Source organism: Triticum urartu, chromosome 7 (assembly GCF_003073215.2).
Source record: "Triticum urartu cultivar G1812 chromosome 7, Tu2.1, whole genome shotgun sequence".
Taxonomy (NCBI): Eukaryota; Viridiplantae; Streptophyta; class Magnoliopsida; order Poales; family Poaceae; genus Triticum; species Triticum urartu.
In genome coordinates this window covers 73,963,951-73,980,810 of record NC_053028.1, presented here as the reverse complement: position 1 = coordinate 73,980,810, position 16,860 = coordinate 73,963,951, and the positions used below count along the sequence as shown (strand labels likewise).

Genomic DNA, 16,860 nt, shown 5'->3' with positions numbered 1-16,860 from the left:
TTTGAACGCATGTAGAGGGGGAATATCCAGTGATACCAACTGCCACGTGCTCCCATGCCCCTATTTCAAGAAAAAACAATTTTCAATGTTTAAAAAAATTCTGGGAAAAAAATGGATGTTCACAAGGAATGTGTCTATAACCTGTAAAAATTTCAGGTCCAAATACAAAATGCATGCGCATTGAGAAAAAAAGTCAATCCTGATGTGAACAGTGTTGATTTTGCTTTTGCCTTTTTGTGCCACTATTCATGCTAGATTTGGCCTTTTTTGTTTTTTAATGTGTATTTCAAATTTGGATCTGATTTTTTAGGGGCCATAGAGACATACCTTGCGAACATAGAAAATCAGAATTTTTGAAACATTTAAATTTGTTTATTCAAAGTTGGTATCATGAGAGCATTTAACGAATGGTATCACCATATTTTTCACGTATGTAGAATACTAACTAGCAATGGTATCACTTGATATTCATCACATATATAGAATACTAACTAGCAGAACCTCAAAGGTGGCAACGTCCGAGGGGCTGATATGCAATACTAACAAATAACAAATGGGTACTTGCAAGTTTAACGCTTCTTTGGTTTCTGGATTTAGAAAACGTATGAATAGGCCCTTGCCATGTGGATGACGCCGGCAGACCCATAGCCAGCCCAAGAAGCTAGGGTGGTCCAACAATAGAGCTTTCCATTTGGATTTAAGTATATATATTTAAAACAATACTTTTGCTTTAATATATAGGGTATAGGAAAAATTTTAGGATGGTCCATGGACCACCCTGTACACCCCCCTAGCTATTCCACCGGTCTTCTTGTTTGGGATTGATCCATCCCCTTTTCACTAGAAGATCAAACTTTCGACCTCTGCCGGCCCGGCGGTTGTGCGTTCCTTCAACATAGATCTCTTTGTTGTCCTCATCATGTAGTCAATCTTGGGTGGACTGAGAATAAGATGAATGCCCAAATTAAAAAATTCATTTACCATAAATAAACCTATTTTAACTTACTCCTCTATTATGGCAATATGCTCCAAGATTACTTTAACAAGAGCACACGTCTTATCTAAAGGAGGGGTTGTTCCCCAGAAACATCGGAGAAATGAACATATTGTAGAACCACTTCTTTTACATCAGGCTCGACATTAGACCGTTCACCAGTATGGCAAGCGGGCTGCGAGGATATCAATGGATGGCAAGCGGGCTGCACCTCCTAGCCCAGGCACGACACACTTAATAAATGAGCCGGCCCTCAGACACATTTATCCCTGATGGCCCCCATGTTTTTGGGCTAATTTGTTTTTTTGGCTGTTTTGGGTCTATATGTAAAAAATAAATCAGAAAAAAAAGTAAAAAACAAAACAAAATAATTTTTAAGGGGTAATAAAATAATAAAATAATAAACGGGTCATACCGTGCTGGCACGTGGGCCTCGCTTTGCGGCCCCAGTCGGGCAGGTTTGCCCAGGACTGCTGCCGTTTGTGGGCGAGCTCTTCCTGGGACTCTTCTAAAAAAACTAGCAGCATCAGGCTGACGAGTGGGAGCCACACACTTGGCTGAACCAGACCGGCCAGACCACATAGTTCATCTTCACGCCACCACCATCGGCTTTTCCCCATTCCCTCCCTCGCCGCCGCCGCCGCCGCCGCCGCCGGCTGCTCCGACCCACCTCTCATCTCCGCCCTCCGAAGCTGCATCATGGCCCGCCTCCTCTCTTCTCCCACCACCACCGTACCGCCTCCGTCGACGACTACCTCGTCCGAACCGACCTGCGGCCTCACCCGAGCCCAGGCACTCAAGGCCTGGCCCCGGCTTCTCCACCGCCGACGTCGCCCCCCTCGACGCCAAGCTCGTCCGCACCAGCGCCGCCGATGGATGCTGCTTTAGCTGGCCCAGTTTTGACCCACATCAATGTGGAACGAGGTGATTCCGTTTCTATGCAGTGGGACACACAGTAATAAGTACAGTAGAAAAATGTGGCATGTGAGGTGATTCTGTTTGCATAGTACTAGTAGTATATTCATATGGAGGCCACTGCCCGTGGTGTATATTTATATTGATCGTTTGCAGAAGATTTGACCCTCAAGCTTAGATCTCAGCATACCACAGGATATGTTAGAAAACTTGTACACACGCACATCATATCAGCAGGGTGGCTCAAAGTAGCAAGTAACTGCTTTCCATGATGAGGGGGCCTTGGAATACACTATTGTAGTTACTTATAAAAGAGCTTGCGGCGCTGGACACTGGCATCATTGCTTCATAGTTTCCTAGCCGAGCAAACCAGTTCTTGTAGTTTCTTGTAGCCAAACGCCCAAACACATCCTGACTTGGGTTTCCTTGATTTTTATGTGGCAATGCGATATTTGTGTTCCGAGCGAGTGTTCGAATTTCCGTATGACCGTCTAGATAATTTCATGGGATTTGGACTCAGGTTGCCCCAGTACCAGTATTTGTAGTATCCGTTCCTACATTAAGAAAGAGTATCTGTTCCTTGTGGGATTTGGGTATCTGTTCCACTCTGCAGTGCCGGCCACTCTGTGTGATCTTTGTCTGCTCCTTCATTTAAGAAAGAGTAACATTATTGTGGAATGGGGTGATTCCGTTTCTATGCAGTTGAACAGAAGTAGATAATGTGGCATGTGAGGTGATTCCGTTTGCATCTATTAATACCACCGGAATGGGTTGCAGAAGATTTGATTCTCAAGCTGCAATCTCAGCATATCGCAGGATATTACAAAACTTGCGCGCACGCACATAGCACGTCCGCACGTTGTCATTGTCGTCCTCATAGTAGCAATAAAAGAGCTTGCGGCGTCGAGCCCCGCGGCATAGTTTGGGGCGAGGAGGAGGACGCTGCATACTCACCAGCCTAGAGAGGTCAACACTGGCATCATTGCTTCATTTGTGGCACCAAACAAAATAGTTTTTGTAGTTTCTTGTAGCCAAACAAAACCGTCCAGTTTTCTTCTTCAGCTTTGGGATTCCTTTATTTTTTTATGTGGCAATGTGATCTTTGTGTTCTGAGCGAGGGTTCAAATTTCTGTGTGTCCCTCTAAATAATTTCATGGGATTTGGACTCTGAGGTTGCTCCAGTAGCAGTATTTGTAGGATCTGTTCTTTGTCTGCTCCTTCATAAAGAAAGAGTATCTGTTCTTTGCCTGCTCCTTCATAAAGAAAGAGTATCTCTTCTGTCTTAAGTCCTAAATAGTCCCCTGTTCATGATTGGTGCAGGGTTGCAACTGGAGCTTATCCACCTGGGAGCAACACAAATTGCACTCACAGATGGGTTCCCTCACAAGTAAATTCTCTCCTCAACTTCCTCAACTTACATAGCAAGCTACATCGCTACTGCTGCGTTTTCTAATAAAGCAGGTTTTTTCAGGCGATGAGCTAGCTGACTCTGAGAGTCAGGTGAGTCCCTTTGCTAAAGCAGGGTTTTTCAGCAAGATGTCATTTTGGTGGTTGAATCCTCTAATGAAGATGGGCTACAAGAAACCCCTTGAGGACAAAGACATGCCACTTCTAGGCTCCACAGATCGAGCATGCAACCAGTATTCGATGCTCATGGAGAAGCTGAATGGCAAGAACCTGTCGCCATCTCCAGCCACACCATCATTCTTCTGGACTATTGTTTCCTGTCACACGTGTGCCATCTTGGTCTCAGGTTTCTTTGCTTTGCTCAAGGTTCTCACTGTGTCTGCTGGCCCGATAATTCTGAAGGCATTCATCAATGTATCACTTGGGAAAGGGACCTTTAAACATGAAGGTTATGTGCTTGCTGCATTACTGTTCGTCTGCAAATGCTGTGAATCGTTGTCACAGAGACAGTGGTATTTCCGCACTAGGAGATTAGGACTGCAGGTGAGGTCACTCCTGTCAGCGGCTATTTATAAGAAACAACAGAAGCTATCAAATGCAGCAAAAATGAAGCACTCTTCTGGAAATATTATGAACTATGTGATCATCGATGCGTATCGGATTGGGGAATCCCCATACTGGTTCCATCAAACATGGACAACAAGTGTTCAGATTTGCATTTCTCTGGCAATTCTATATGATGTGGTTGGTGCTGCAATGATTTCATCTTTGGTTGTTATCGTTATGACCGTACTGTCCAACGTTCCATTGGCCAGGCTGCAACACAAATCTAAGAGCAAACTTATGGAAGCACAAGATGTGAGATTGAAGGCCATGTCTGAGTCATTAGTTCATATGAAGGTCTTGAAACTTTATGCATGGGAATCTCACTTCAAGAAGGTCATTGAGGGGTTGAGAAAGGTTGAGTACAAGTGGTTGTCAGCATTCCAGCTTAGGAGGGCATACAACATTTTCATGTTCTGGTCTTCACCTGTTCTGGTTTCGGCAGCGACCTTTCTGACATGCTATCTTTTGAAAATCCCTCTTGATGCTAGCAATGTCTTCACCTTTGTGGCAACTCTACATCTTGTGCAAGAGCCAATAAGGTTAGTACCAGAAGTTATTGCAGCCGTGATACAATCTAAGGTTGCGTTCACTCGGATATCAAAGTTTCTTGATGCACCTGAGCTAAACGGGCAAGTTAGGAAGAAATATTATGTTGGCATTGATTACCCTATAGCGATGAATTCGTGTAGCTTCTCATGGGATGACAGCTCATCAAAACATACTCTAAAGAATATAAATCTGATAGTCAAAGGTGGAGAAAAGATTGCAATTTGTGGAGAGGTAGGATCAGGAAAGTCGACACTTTTGGCTGCTGTACTCGGAGAGGTCCCCAAAACTGAAGGCATGGTATGATTTTTTACTAACTTCATATGTTAATGAAATAGATGCCATGTTCGGACAGAAACATATCCTGTTGACAAGCATCATGTTCGGTTCGGAATTTATGAAAATTATGCTTGACTATATTTGCTAACATGAAGTATGTTAATCAATTCATTTTTTGACAGCCTTATATCAAATTCATGATCTTTGCATAAAATTTCCAGATCCAAGTCTGCGGGAAAATGGCATATGTTTCTCAGAATGCATGGATCCAATCAGGAACTGTGCGAGACAATATTCTCTTTGGATCGTCGATGGATGAGGAAAGATACCACAACACACTCACGAGGTGCTCGTTGGTCAAGGACCTTGAGATGTTGCCATATGGAGATTGTTCTCAAATTGGGGAGAGAGGGGTAAATCTTAGTGGTGGTCAGAAGCAGCGGGTCCAGCTTGCTCGTGCACTATACCAAAATGCAGAAATTTATCTTCTTGATGACCCTTTCAGTGCTGTTGATGCCCATACATCCACAAGTCTTTTCAATGTAAGGATGATATCAGCAGATGCAGATTCTATTTCTATTTGACCATGAACTGTTTTACGAAGCTCTTTCTAACAGGAATATGTCATGAGTGCTCTATCAGAGAAGACTGTTCTTTTGGTGACGCACCAAGTGGATTTTCTACCTGTATTTGACTCCATTTTGGTACCTCTGTCCACTTCGAAGATATAGCTATTTCTCTGTAATTAACTTTATTTAATTGTTAATGTCATCTAAAACTACTGATGATTCTTGGCAGTTTATGTCACATGGAGAGGTTATTCGGTCTGCACCTTACCAAGATCTATTGGCAGATTGTAAAGAATTTAAAGACCTTGTAAGTGCCGATAATGATACTATTGGTGTTTCGGATCTTAATAACAGCAAACCCACTCAAAGATCTAAGGAAGTACTCCCTCTGTAAACTAATATAAGAGCGTTTAGATCACTATTTTAGTATTCTAAACGCTCTTATATTAGTTTACAGAGGGAGTATCAATAAAGGAGACATATGGTATTCATGGAAGTGGATATACAGAATCTGTGAAACCATCACCGGCAGATCAACTGATCAAGAAAGAGGAAAGAGAAACAGGGGATGCAGGAGTTAAGCCTTATATGCTTTACCTGTGCCAGAACAAAGGCCTCCTGTATTTCTCTTTGTCTATGATTTCCCACACATTTTTTGTAGCTGGGCAAATATTACAGAATTGGTGGATGGCTGCTAATGTCCAAAATCCTCATGTTAGTGCGCTGAAATTAATTTCCGTGTACATTATTATCGGAGTTTGCACAATGTTCTTCTTGCTATCAAGATCTTTGCTAGTCGTGGTTCTCGGGATGCATGCATCAAGATCCTTATTTTCCCAATTGCTCAATTCATTGTTCCGAGCACCAATGTCCTTTTTTGATTCTACTCCTCTAGGAAGGGTTCTTAGCCGGGTAGGAATTCTAAATGAATCAAAAATACAATAAATTTCAGTTATGTGTTACACCCAGAGATTTTTCTTACGATAGATTAACTCGTTCCTTTTTTCTTCTACTGCAGGTCTCTTCAGATTTGTGTATTGTTGACCTTGATATTCCATTTGCCTTTGCGCTTAGCCTTGGTGGCAGCTTGATCGCATATGGCAATCTAGGGGTATTGGTTGTTATTACATGGCAAGTTCTGTCCGTATCCGTGCCAATGATAGTTTTGGCAATTTGGTTGCAGGTAGTTGGTATGACTTTGTTTTTGTGTGGCTAAGGCTGATGTGTAGGATTATTCGATTTCAATCACCAATTGATGTTCTGTGCTGCTATTTTCGTCCGAGAGTGAATGAGCCTACAGTTTGGTGTTCTCATTAACCGAAACCTGTTATGTTTGCTCATGCAGAGGTACTATCTAGCGTCGGCCAAGGAATTGATGCGGATCAATGGTACTACCATGTCTGCTCTAGCAAATCACTTAGGTGAATCGATTTCAGGGGCTATAACAATAAGGGCCTTTGAGGAAGAAGATCGTTTCTTTGCTAAGAATTTGGATCTTGTTGACAAGAATGCCAGTCCATATTTCTATAATTTTGCAGCAACTGAATGGTTGATTCAACGACTGGAGATAATGACCGCCGCAGTTCTTTCTTTTTCGGCCTTCGTCATGGCCCTTCTTCCTCAAGGAACCCTTAGCCCTGGTAAGCAATTATATGAACACCATGGTGATTGAAATATTTGGACAAAGTGGAGTAGCCAGCTCATTCTATGGGCATTGTTGCTTGCATCTGATTTGTAAAAGGTGTTAGATGTTAGATGCATTGACATGTAAATATTGCTACCTTTTCATTGACTCCACTCGTAAATAGATGACGTTTCACACAGGACATGGGTGTCTCACAAATTTATTTGAACAGTACTTTTTATATGTATATGTTTGTAGAAAACTAGAAGAGAATTATAGTACTTCCTCCGTCTAGGTGAGTAAGTCATCTTAGGTTGTGCACCGTGACCAAGGAGGAGGGGAAAACGAGAGACCTTAATGTTTATTTGCTAATTAATAGCATTGCATGCAATGAACTAACCATTGCATGTCGTGTTTGGAAGTCTCAAGTCATTAAAAGCATACACACTCATCATCTCTTATTGGTTGATATGTCAAGAAACAAGAAACGAGGTAAAAGTTAATGCACCGCGCCTTAGTGTTTTGGGAATATTTGGTTTTCGTAAGATGACTTACACACCTAGACGGAGGGAGTATGAAAATATTATCGATGAAAAATTTAATGATAGTATTTTGACCTACCAGTCCAAATACTTCTTACTTATATAATACTAGTAGTCAAAGTTATAAATCTTTGATTGAATGCTTTTTATAACGCCTTGTATTTATGAACTAAGGTAATAATGTTTATCGTTACAAGAAAAATATATTTGCTGCATTCTGCCAGTCTGAATAAGGTGAGTATAAAACACCGTATGTTCTCAAGCTACACTTGTTCTGACGATTTTATGTATAGGATTGTATCTTTTATGAAGATGCAGTTTTAGTCCTAATGCTCATGTGTCGAAATTAACTAAATAAAGTATTTGATACTATCATAGTAGAATTAATTCCAATTGCATTAACATTAAAAATAGTAGAACTAATTCCTCGCTTTCGTGCCTTCAAAGGTTTTGTGGGAATGGCATTGTCCTATGGTCTTTCCCTAAATATAATGTTTGTTGCCTCTATTCAATTCCAATGCAACCTCGGGAATCAAATAATATCGGTCGAGCGGGTGAACCAGTACATGGACATACAAAGTGAAGCAGCAGAAGTTGTTGAAGAAAATCGACCATTACAAGATTGGCCCCAGAATGGTAATGTGGATATTAGGGATTTGAAGGTAATCAGATATAAATATTTACACGTACATCTTACAAGGCAAAAAAATCCTATTAACACTTCTTACAAATGTATGCAATTGATTTTCATTTGACAGATCAGGTATAGGATAGATCTTCCACTTGTACTACACGGAATCACTTGCAAGTTTGAAGGTGGAGATAAGATTGGTATAGTTGGTCGAACAGGAAGTGGCAAGACAACGTTAATTGGTGCATTGTTTCGTCTTGTTGAACCTACCGAAGGGAAAGTAATTATAGACTCTGTGGACATCAGTACGATAGGCTTGCATGACCTGCGTTCGCGTTTGGGTATCATTCCACAAGATCCAACACTTTTTCAAGGTACAATAAGATACAATCTAGATCCTCTTGGGCAGTTCTCAGATGAACAAATATGGGAGGTAAGGTTCTACACAGCTAATGATGTTGCTTTTTGTCATCTTGCCCAGTGATCAGATAATATTATGATGACAAGGTATCACAACAAAAGAACCTGATGTAATGTTTAATCATGAGGCAGTCCTCTTTTAGCACTGTCGCAATTCAGATCATTTACTTTAATATATACCTAACAGTTTCAGAAAGTTCAGGACATTAACAAAAATTGGGCGGATAAATTGAATTACAGGAATCTGAAATGACAAGCAGCCTTTCTCATAGAAAAACTGGATTTCCTAGGAGGAACTAGACAATTTTTCACTGATTGAAGAACTGGGCACCCAAATTTTAGTTGAGCAGTACTCAAACAAGGGTGATGGCCTGGTAGGAGTGTAGAGCCACACATCTTGAAGCTATCTCGCACCTCTTAATGCTTAGTGCTCCCCTTTCTGAGTTTATGACAGATTTCAAAAGGAATCACTAAAGTGGTTACTCTGTTTGTTAATTATTATGCTGCAGGTTCTTGACAAATGTCAACTTTTTGAAGCTGTCCGGGAGAAGGAACAGGGATTGGATTCACATGGTAGGAAACTTCACTTCATCAAATTTTGTTGTTTCTGTAGTTCATTTGTTAATTATTACAGAGGGAGTAAATTCGTAAACAGCACTTTGCTCTAACTAGTGATTTCAGAAATTCAAAATAGGTACGAAAATACACCTGACAATAAATATGTGAAAAAGTTAGTAGTCCTAGACAAGCTATATCCTATTGCTAGCATGATGCTTGGAACTATCTCATTCATAGTATTGATCAAGATCTGGCTATAATAGTTGTGCAAGACGGGTCGAACTGGAGTATGGGCCAAAGGCAGCTCTTCTGTCTGGGACGCGCACTTCTGAGAAGATGCCGCATCTTGGTTCTTGATGAAGCGACAGCCTCTATAGACAATGCAACAGATGCTATCCTTCAGAAAACGATCCGAACAGAATTCAAATATTCCACTGTTATTACAGTGGCCCACCGTATACCAACAGTTATGGACTGCGATCTGGTACTTGCAATGAGCGACGGTATGTTTCTCTTACCAGCAATTTATAAGAAACATACAGTGACCTGTTTGTAGAACTCATCGTCTTATTGACCCGAAATTAATATGGAATGTACAAACTGTAGTTGAAGCGAAATGTATTCTGGATCTTTCCCATACTAATGAGTTATATATGAACACTTCCAGGGAAAGCAGTGGAGTATGACAAACCTACAAAGCTCATGGAAACTGAAGGATCTCTCTTTTGCAAGCTGGTCGAGGAGTACCGGTCACACACATCGAACACAGATATTTAGAAGAGACTGCAGATTTTGATTGCTCACTTGATAAATCAGCTCTTAGGAAAAAGTGTTATGCCTGAAGATATACAATAATCCCTGAATTGATCTCTGGTCAATGAGTATTGGTCAGTTTCCTGAAAATTTCGTTTGATATCTATTGCTACCAGAAATTCTGTGCAATACGCTGGACTGGTGAAGCTGAACAGAGTAAATCCCTGAAGATTTCTCCTTGCTCCAGTAATAAAATATAGAACGCTAAATTGGAGGGACTTCAAATCTGCAACCTCTGCCTGCGATACGAGTTTCAGATACGTGTTTGGTCAAGTCCTTTGTCGACTAGATAGTGCATTCACTTCCTCATCATTTACAGCAGCTTAGCAAGCTTGTGCTGAATGCGTCGACTTTATACATGAGGTTTCAGGCTATGCAATGTAAATATATCTGATTGGTTTCAGTTGTCGATGTATTTCTCCAACGGAAAGCACCTTGCCTATTTATATTGCGATGCATATCCGGAGTATTTGCTTTTGTTTGTACACTGGAGACAGAGCACTGTGATCTGTTTGAGAAAGAAACTTGGGAGGAAAGGATGCCATTGTATAGATAGGATCCAATGCGTTGTTTCTGCACATGGATTGGGTTGTTTCTGCACATGTTCATGGTTTTGAATGACGTGGCTGAATCAGTGGATCGGTTGCATCGTGTCTAAATTTTTTTGTTGGACATAAAGGCCCTGTTTCCACATTGAACTAGCAAAATCCCCGAGGTTGCACGTGCAGAGCGTAGCAAAAGGAAAATCCGTCGACTTTGTAAATTCCGAGGGTGGATTTAAGGTTCATTAGCTTTCTCATTCTACTTTTTCACTATGAAGAAAAATCTTCTAATCCAAGAATGACTATTGATTAACAAAATTGGATATTTTTTAACTTTTTAAATGGGTACCTGCACCTTTGTGCTTCTTTGCTTCGCTGGATTCTGAAAAATGTAGGAGTAAGCCCTCCCCTGTGTGAATGGCACAATTCACCGACTGTTGTTCATACCAGTCTTTTTTTTAACACGGTACAATTGAAGTCACTGACATACACGAGCATACATTCACTCTCTATGAACGCACACATGCACACCCTACCTTATGAGCAGTTGAGCACCTCCAAGTGACTGAGCCGGCATAACATCTTGAGATTTTACGAAGTCACCACAGACGTCTCGTAGTCGACTGAAAATTCTCCTCCCATTGAATGCACATCGCCGGAAGCCTAAAATAAATCCAGGAATAATGCAAACACCAATATCGAGTGTAAGACTTGAACCCAGACATGGCCATCCTACAATAAATAGTGAAAAGGCCAATTAGCGCATCACCGGCATGCGCCTGACATGGCCATCCTAGAATCCTTCACGTTCCATCCTCGATGCCAAACATTCCTAATTCTCTCCGGCCATGCCAGCGGGGAAAGGTGGCGCGGATCCCGTCGGCCGCCGTGTTCGATTTTTCATGAGTTCGAGAAGACGAGATGAGGGCAATATGGTGCCAACGCAGAGAGCCTCTCTTTAGTGCCTTAAGCGCTACTTGCGCAACCTGGCGCTCACGTGTGTGCTTGCAGGCCGTCCCATTACTGTTCGCTAAAAGAAAAAACAGGATCTTGTTTCGTAAGATGTAAACATATAAAAAATCATAAATTCTACAAAGAAAAAAATTCACGGATTTGACTCAACCTTTGACCGCCGCCTATTGATGGGTTGATCACCAACCATTAAGTTCTAAAAAAGTTGAACAAAGAAGTTTGAATAATTAAAAAATCAAAATTTTAAAAAAGTTCATGAAAATTGGGAAAAAGTTTGTTTTTAAATAAGATCACGATATTTGAAAAAACTTCACAAATTCGAAAAAAGTTTGCAAAAATTGGAGAAACTAAATGAAATAGAAAAAAGTTAACAAATTTGGAAATAGTTCAAATGTAAAGGTCAGGAAATTTGAAAAAGTTCACGAGATTTGAGAAAACTTTGTGGAACTTTAAAAAATACCATGAAGTTTGAAAACAAAGTTCACGAAGTTGAAAAAAATTCAGACCTAAAATTGAATGCACTCAAAAAAAGTTCATGAATCTGAAAACAAATTCACGGGCGAAAAATTCACAAATTTGAAATAAAAGTCCATAAATTTGGGGAAAAATCATGAATTAGAAAAGAAATCCACAAAAAGGGAGAAAATGAAAAACAAAAAGAAAAGAACAAATAAGAAGAAGAAAAACAAAGGAAAATAATTCTAGAAAAAACCGGTGGAACCTCTACCTTTAAGAAGTTTTCGAAAACCGGTAGGACTGGCTGAAAAGAACTGCGTTATGGTTAGAGCGAGACGTAGGGAAGCCTCACGTGAAGGTGGAGCGCAAGATGGGCCAGCCCAGGAGCGCTGGAGGCCGCAACCTCATTTGTTTTTCATTTTCTCATTTTCGTTTTTTTTGCTTTATTTTAGTTTTACTTATCCTTCCAAACATTATAGATATATTACAAAAAACACTTTATATAAACATTTTAAAAAATGTTAACCAAGCATTTGGAAAATGGTAAATGTGTATAGAGAAAATGTTTCTCATGTATACTAAAAAATGTAAATCAAGCACTTGAATTTTTTTAAATGCGAATAGAAGAAATGTTGACCTCATAATAAGAAAATGTCAATCTTGTATTTGAGAAATGGCCATAAAGCATTTGAAAAAATATTAAATGCGTATAGAAAAATGTTGACCATGTATTACAAATATCTTAATCTTGTATTTCAAAAATGTTAAATGTGTATTAGAAAAATATGTTGATATATACATAAGATGCACATGTGTATGGAAAAGGTCAAATAATAGAAGTTCTCAAAATATGTTAATCATGTATTACCTATGTCCTAAATTAGTTGTCTTAAATTTGTGTAGATACAAATATATCTAACACTAACGTGTCTAGATACATTCATATGTAGACAAATCTAAGAGTAATTCTGGATGGGGGGGGGTATTTCAAAATGTTAACGTGCATGTGAAAAATGTTTTAGATATATACAAAAAATATTGAATGTGTACTGACAAAAATGAAACATGTGTTCTAAAAAGAAACCTGTGAAAACGATAAAAACAAAGAAAAATGAAGAAACTCAACAAAAAACCCCAAAAGAAAAAGCAAAGAAAACTAAAAAAAGGAACCCCCCCAAAAGAAAATCAAAGAAAACTAAAAAAACTAAAACGCAGACTAATGCATAGCCTAGTGGTGGGAAGGGGCTGATGCCTTTCCACCCACCCAGATTTAAGGCATGATACTCGCAATTTAAGTTTGTTGCACCAATTATACTGTAGGGGGTTCCCTTACAGTCTTTCTATATAAAAAAAAAGCAAAACCCGAAGGAACTAATTCAAAAAAATGAAAACTGAGAAAACTGAGAAAGAAACAAAGAAAAATGCTGAAAACTAAGAAAAAAAGAAAAACTTCTAAGAAAGAAATAAAGGAAAGGAAAAGAAAGCCTAATAAAACCAAGAAAAAATGAAGAAAACGGATTAAAAAAAGCAAAGAAAAGACAAAACCAAAAACCCATGAACTAACAAAGAAAAACGAAAAGGTTATTTTTTTTGGAAAAAAAAAGGAAAACGGAACGAACTATTCAGCAACCAACCCACCCAGAGAGGTGAACGAACCAACCAGCTCGATCGAGCGAGTCCCAGCGAAGGAAAAAAACCGATGAAAGTGGGTCAGGCCAGTAGCTACAGCGCAGGGGCAAAACCTTCTGCTAGACGGAAAGGCACTCGCACTAAGCGTGATAGAGTCGCCACGCATGCGTATTGAGGGAATGATAAAAAAAAGAAGTTAAGGGCCTGTTCGGTTTGCGGGAATTTAAAGGAAAAGTCACAGGAATCCAAAACGAAGGAAATACCATGAACTGCGTTCGGCATGGAGGATCCAAGTAAAATATAGTAATACCTTTGTGTGCCTGCTTCAGTTTGGAGGTAAGGCATTGTACGCCGAATAAAATATACTTTAATCTATGCTTCACAGCCCATGCATAAGCTGCCTCCTGTGTTTTCCCTACAGCGATCCGAACTCATTTTTCTCAAGCTTCCTACGCTTTCTAGATCCTCTGTTTCGCTCTTCTTCTCCTTTCCCATTCCTACGGTTTGTCAAATTCCTACGTTTTAATATCCTTTGCTCCGAACGGGGCCTAAACGGGCCATGCCCAAGGTCAACCGGGGATAGCACTTGCAGAAGATCTTCAAGCTCAGGCCGTGGTTATTGCCTCCGACTGCCAAGGTGTAGTCAAGGATATCAATCAGGGGACGTTTGGTCCAAATGCAGCTATCACACATGAAATATTAGCTTGTAGCTCTAATTTTTCTTCTTGCAAGTTTTTATTTGAGTGTAGAAACTTCAATTTTGAGGCACACAATCTCGCAAAGTATGCATGTAATCTTTCCTTAGGTGGGCATGTTTGGTTGGGCAATCCTCATGACCCAACTATTGTACCTATGGACATTACTTTGATTCAATAAAGTTTGCGAGATTACTCAAAAAAAAACTAAAACTGGCGCTTCTTTAAAAAAGGAAAAGGAAAAGGAAAAAAAGAGGGTGCTTAAGCGCGGAGCAACGAAATCACTAATCAAGAAATACTCTTTGCAAAGGTGGCTCACACCTCGTTAGATTGAGACAAGTGGCGCACTACATGTGCGCCACTTGTCGTAACCTGTGAGTTTTTTTTTGTAGATTCGTTTATTTCAATGTTTTATCTCTTAAACCGTGTGTTCAAATTTCAAACTATTTTCACCGTTGGATTCCTCGCGTTGAGATTTTCAAAACTTGATTCCATGTTGATAGGTTTCGACGAACTTTTTTCAAAAAAAAAAACATGTGCCTCTCGCGGAGTATTATGGAACAGAGAGAGTAAGCCTGTGCCTCTCGCGGAAAAAAAAGAAAAAGAAAGCTCTTTTTTTTTACGATAGGCACGATTATACCTCTTGCAAAAGCAAATTTGTTTATACATGAGAAGTAAATTAGTGCCTCTCCCTGAAGTTTTTTTAAAAGACATCTTTTCCTTTTTGGATGTGCCTCTCGTGGAAGCAAATCTGTTCCTCTCGCGAATCTTTTCATATATGAGAAGTAAACCTGTGCCTCTCACGAAAAAAACAAAAACACATTTTTTTCATTTTTCAAGAGGCACGATTGTGTGTCTCGCAGAAGAAAATCCATGCCTTCACAAGAAGTAAATCCGTGCCTCTCCAAAAGGAAATAAAATACTTATTTTTTTCTTTTTCTAAAAGACACGACTGTGTCTCTCGCGAAAGCAAATCCGTGCCTCCACGAGAAGTAAATTTGTGCTCTCGCAGGAAAAAAACATAATGCACTTTGTTGCCAAATTTTTTTGGTCCAAAACCAAAGAAAAACCGAGGGAAAACCGAAAAGTCTAAAAGTCGAAAAAACATACAGAAAAAAGAACAAAATTTGAAGGAAGCGTTCAGAGCGCGACATGTGGCGGCGGCTAAGTGGCGCGCTCACAGCCCACTAAAACTGACTCTTACAGGGGCTCCTAAAGGAGTACTCGCTGATTAGTGGCTTTCGTGGAACAGGAGTTGGCGCGAACTTACTCTTTTGTTTCCGCCTTCTGGTTTACAACATGGGTCGTCATCTTTTGGGCTAACTCCGCGACTGTAAATTGTCGAGCCCTTCCCTTCTTTTTTGCCCCTACTATCGATTCACGCCTTCTCCCTCCGTCGTCGTGCCATGAAATGTAGCCGCTTTCCTCTCCACGCTGCCAATCTCGCATTGGTTGGTTTAGGTTGGGCCACCCCGGGCGGAGTATAGGTCGGGATGTTTGGTCCAAATGCAGCTATCACACATGAAATATTTGTTGAAAATATTAGCACTTTTCTGATTAGACTAATCCACGAGTAAACAGTAAGTATGGCATAAAAGGTATGCATCTCACAGCGATACCTAAGCATACTAGCGCGTGCAGAACATAGAACCGAACCTTCTATGAGCAACACATATACGGCTAGCATAAATACGAGTAAACGAGGGATGAACAGATCATACCCTCCGGTTGGCCAGGCCAACGCGGCGGCTGCAGCAGCAGCCTCAGCGTCGTTCGTGGCCTTCTTCTTAGCGGCGGCGTCGTCGGCCATGGTGTCGATGCAGAGGAAGTAGTGGAAGCAGAGGCGAACAGAGTTGGGGACGGATCAGGAGCAGTCGCGTCGAGACGCTCCCCAAAAACCTTATTGCCGTTCTCCCGGGCAGGATCTCGAACGACAGGGTTCCGGAGGCACCTGCTCTCCCGACCAGCCGTGCACGCGGTCGTCGGGATGGGATCGCCGGAGGCAGCACAGAGTGAGGAACAGTAGATGACGGCTAGGTCACGCGAGAGGGAATGAGTGAACCAAACTAGGTTACTTCACTGGCCAGAGACTTCTTATATAGTCCGTAAGGAAGAAAGTCGTGGGCCTTGACGAGGCCCACGACCGAGTCGGCCCACTCCCGGCAAGGGAGTCGTTGTTCCCGGCAAGGGTCGCTGGCGGTGTCAAAACCGGCGGATCTCGGGTAGGGGGTCCCGAACTGTGCGTCTAGGCCGGATGGTAACAGGAGGCAGGGAACACGATGTTTTACCCAGGTTCGGGCCCTCTTGATGGAGGTAAAACCCTACGTCCTGCTTGATTAATATTGATGATATGGGTAGTACAAGAGTAGATCTACCACGAGATCAAGGAGGCTAAACCCTAGAAGCTAGCCTATGGTATGATTGTTGTGTATGGAGTTGATTGCCTACGGACTACAACCCTCCGGTTTATATAGACACCTGATAGGGTTAGGGTTACATAGAGTCGGTTACAATGGTAGGAGATCTTGAATATCCGCATCGCCAAGCTTGCCTTCCACGCCAAGGAAAGTCCCATCCGGACACGGGATGAAGTCTTCAATCTTGTATCTTCATAGTCCAGGAGTCCGGCTGAAGGTATAGTCCGGCTACCCGAACACCCCCT

General features: G+C 41.1%; 1 protein-coding gene across 3 annotated transcripts; it reads left to right on the top strand.

The window, feature by feature from the left end:
• The first annotated feature begins 1,528 nt into the window (after nucleotides 1-1,528).
• On the top strand, nucleotides 1,529-10,455 carry LOC125525171 (ABC transporter C family member 10-like). Of its 3 annotated transcripts, none has more exons than XM_048690187.1 (14): nucleotides 1,529-1,918; nucleotides 3,230-3,296; nucleotides 3,381-4,768; nucleotides 4,969-5,289; nucleotides 5,365-5,451; nucleotides 5,546-5,623; nucleotides 5,767-6,228; nucleotides 6,335-6,499; nucleotides 6,662-6,956; nucleotides 7,930-8,144; nucleotides 8,241-8,546; nucleotides 9,043-9,106; nucleotides 9,355-9,594; nucleotides 9,759-10,455. In XM_048690187.1, exons 1-14 carry the CDS (start codon nucleotides 1,907-1,909, stop codon nucleotides 9,866-9,868), a joined length of 3,810 nt encoding a protein of 1,269 aa, XP_048546144.1. In that variant the 5' UTR covers nucleotides 1,529-1,906; the 3' UTR covers nucleotides 9,869-10,455. The 3 variants fall into 3 exon arrangements, with proteins under 3 accessions (XP_048546144.1, XP_048546146.1, XP_048546145.1); XM_048690188.1 differs by lacking the exon at nucleotides 1,529-1,918 and adding an exon at nucleotides 2,622-2,875; XM_048690189.1 differs by lacking the exon at nucleotides 5,767-6,228.
• Nucleotides 10,456-16,860: the final 6,405 nt, after the last annotated feature.

What these genes read in the sequence shown, in the direction of transcription:
- LOC125525171 (XM_048690187.1), top strand. An exon ending in TCCCCAAAACTGAAGGCATG is followed by an intron (nt 4,769 to 4,968) that starts GTATGATTTTTT and finishes TAAAATTTCCAG; the next exon opens with ATCCAAGTCTGCGGGAAAAT. An exon ending in TGGATATTAGGGATTTGAAG is followed by an intron (nt 8,145 to 8,240) that starts GTAATCAGATAT and finishes TTCATTTGACAG; the next exon opens with ATCAGGTATAGGATAGATCT.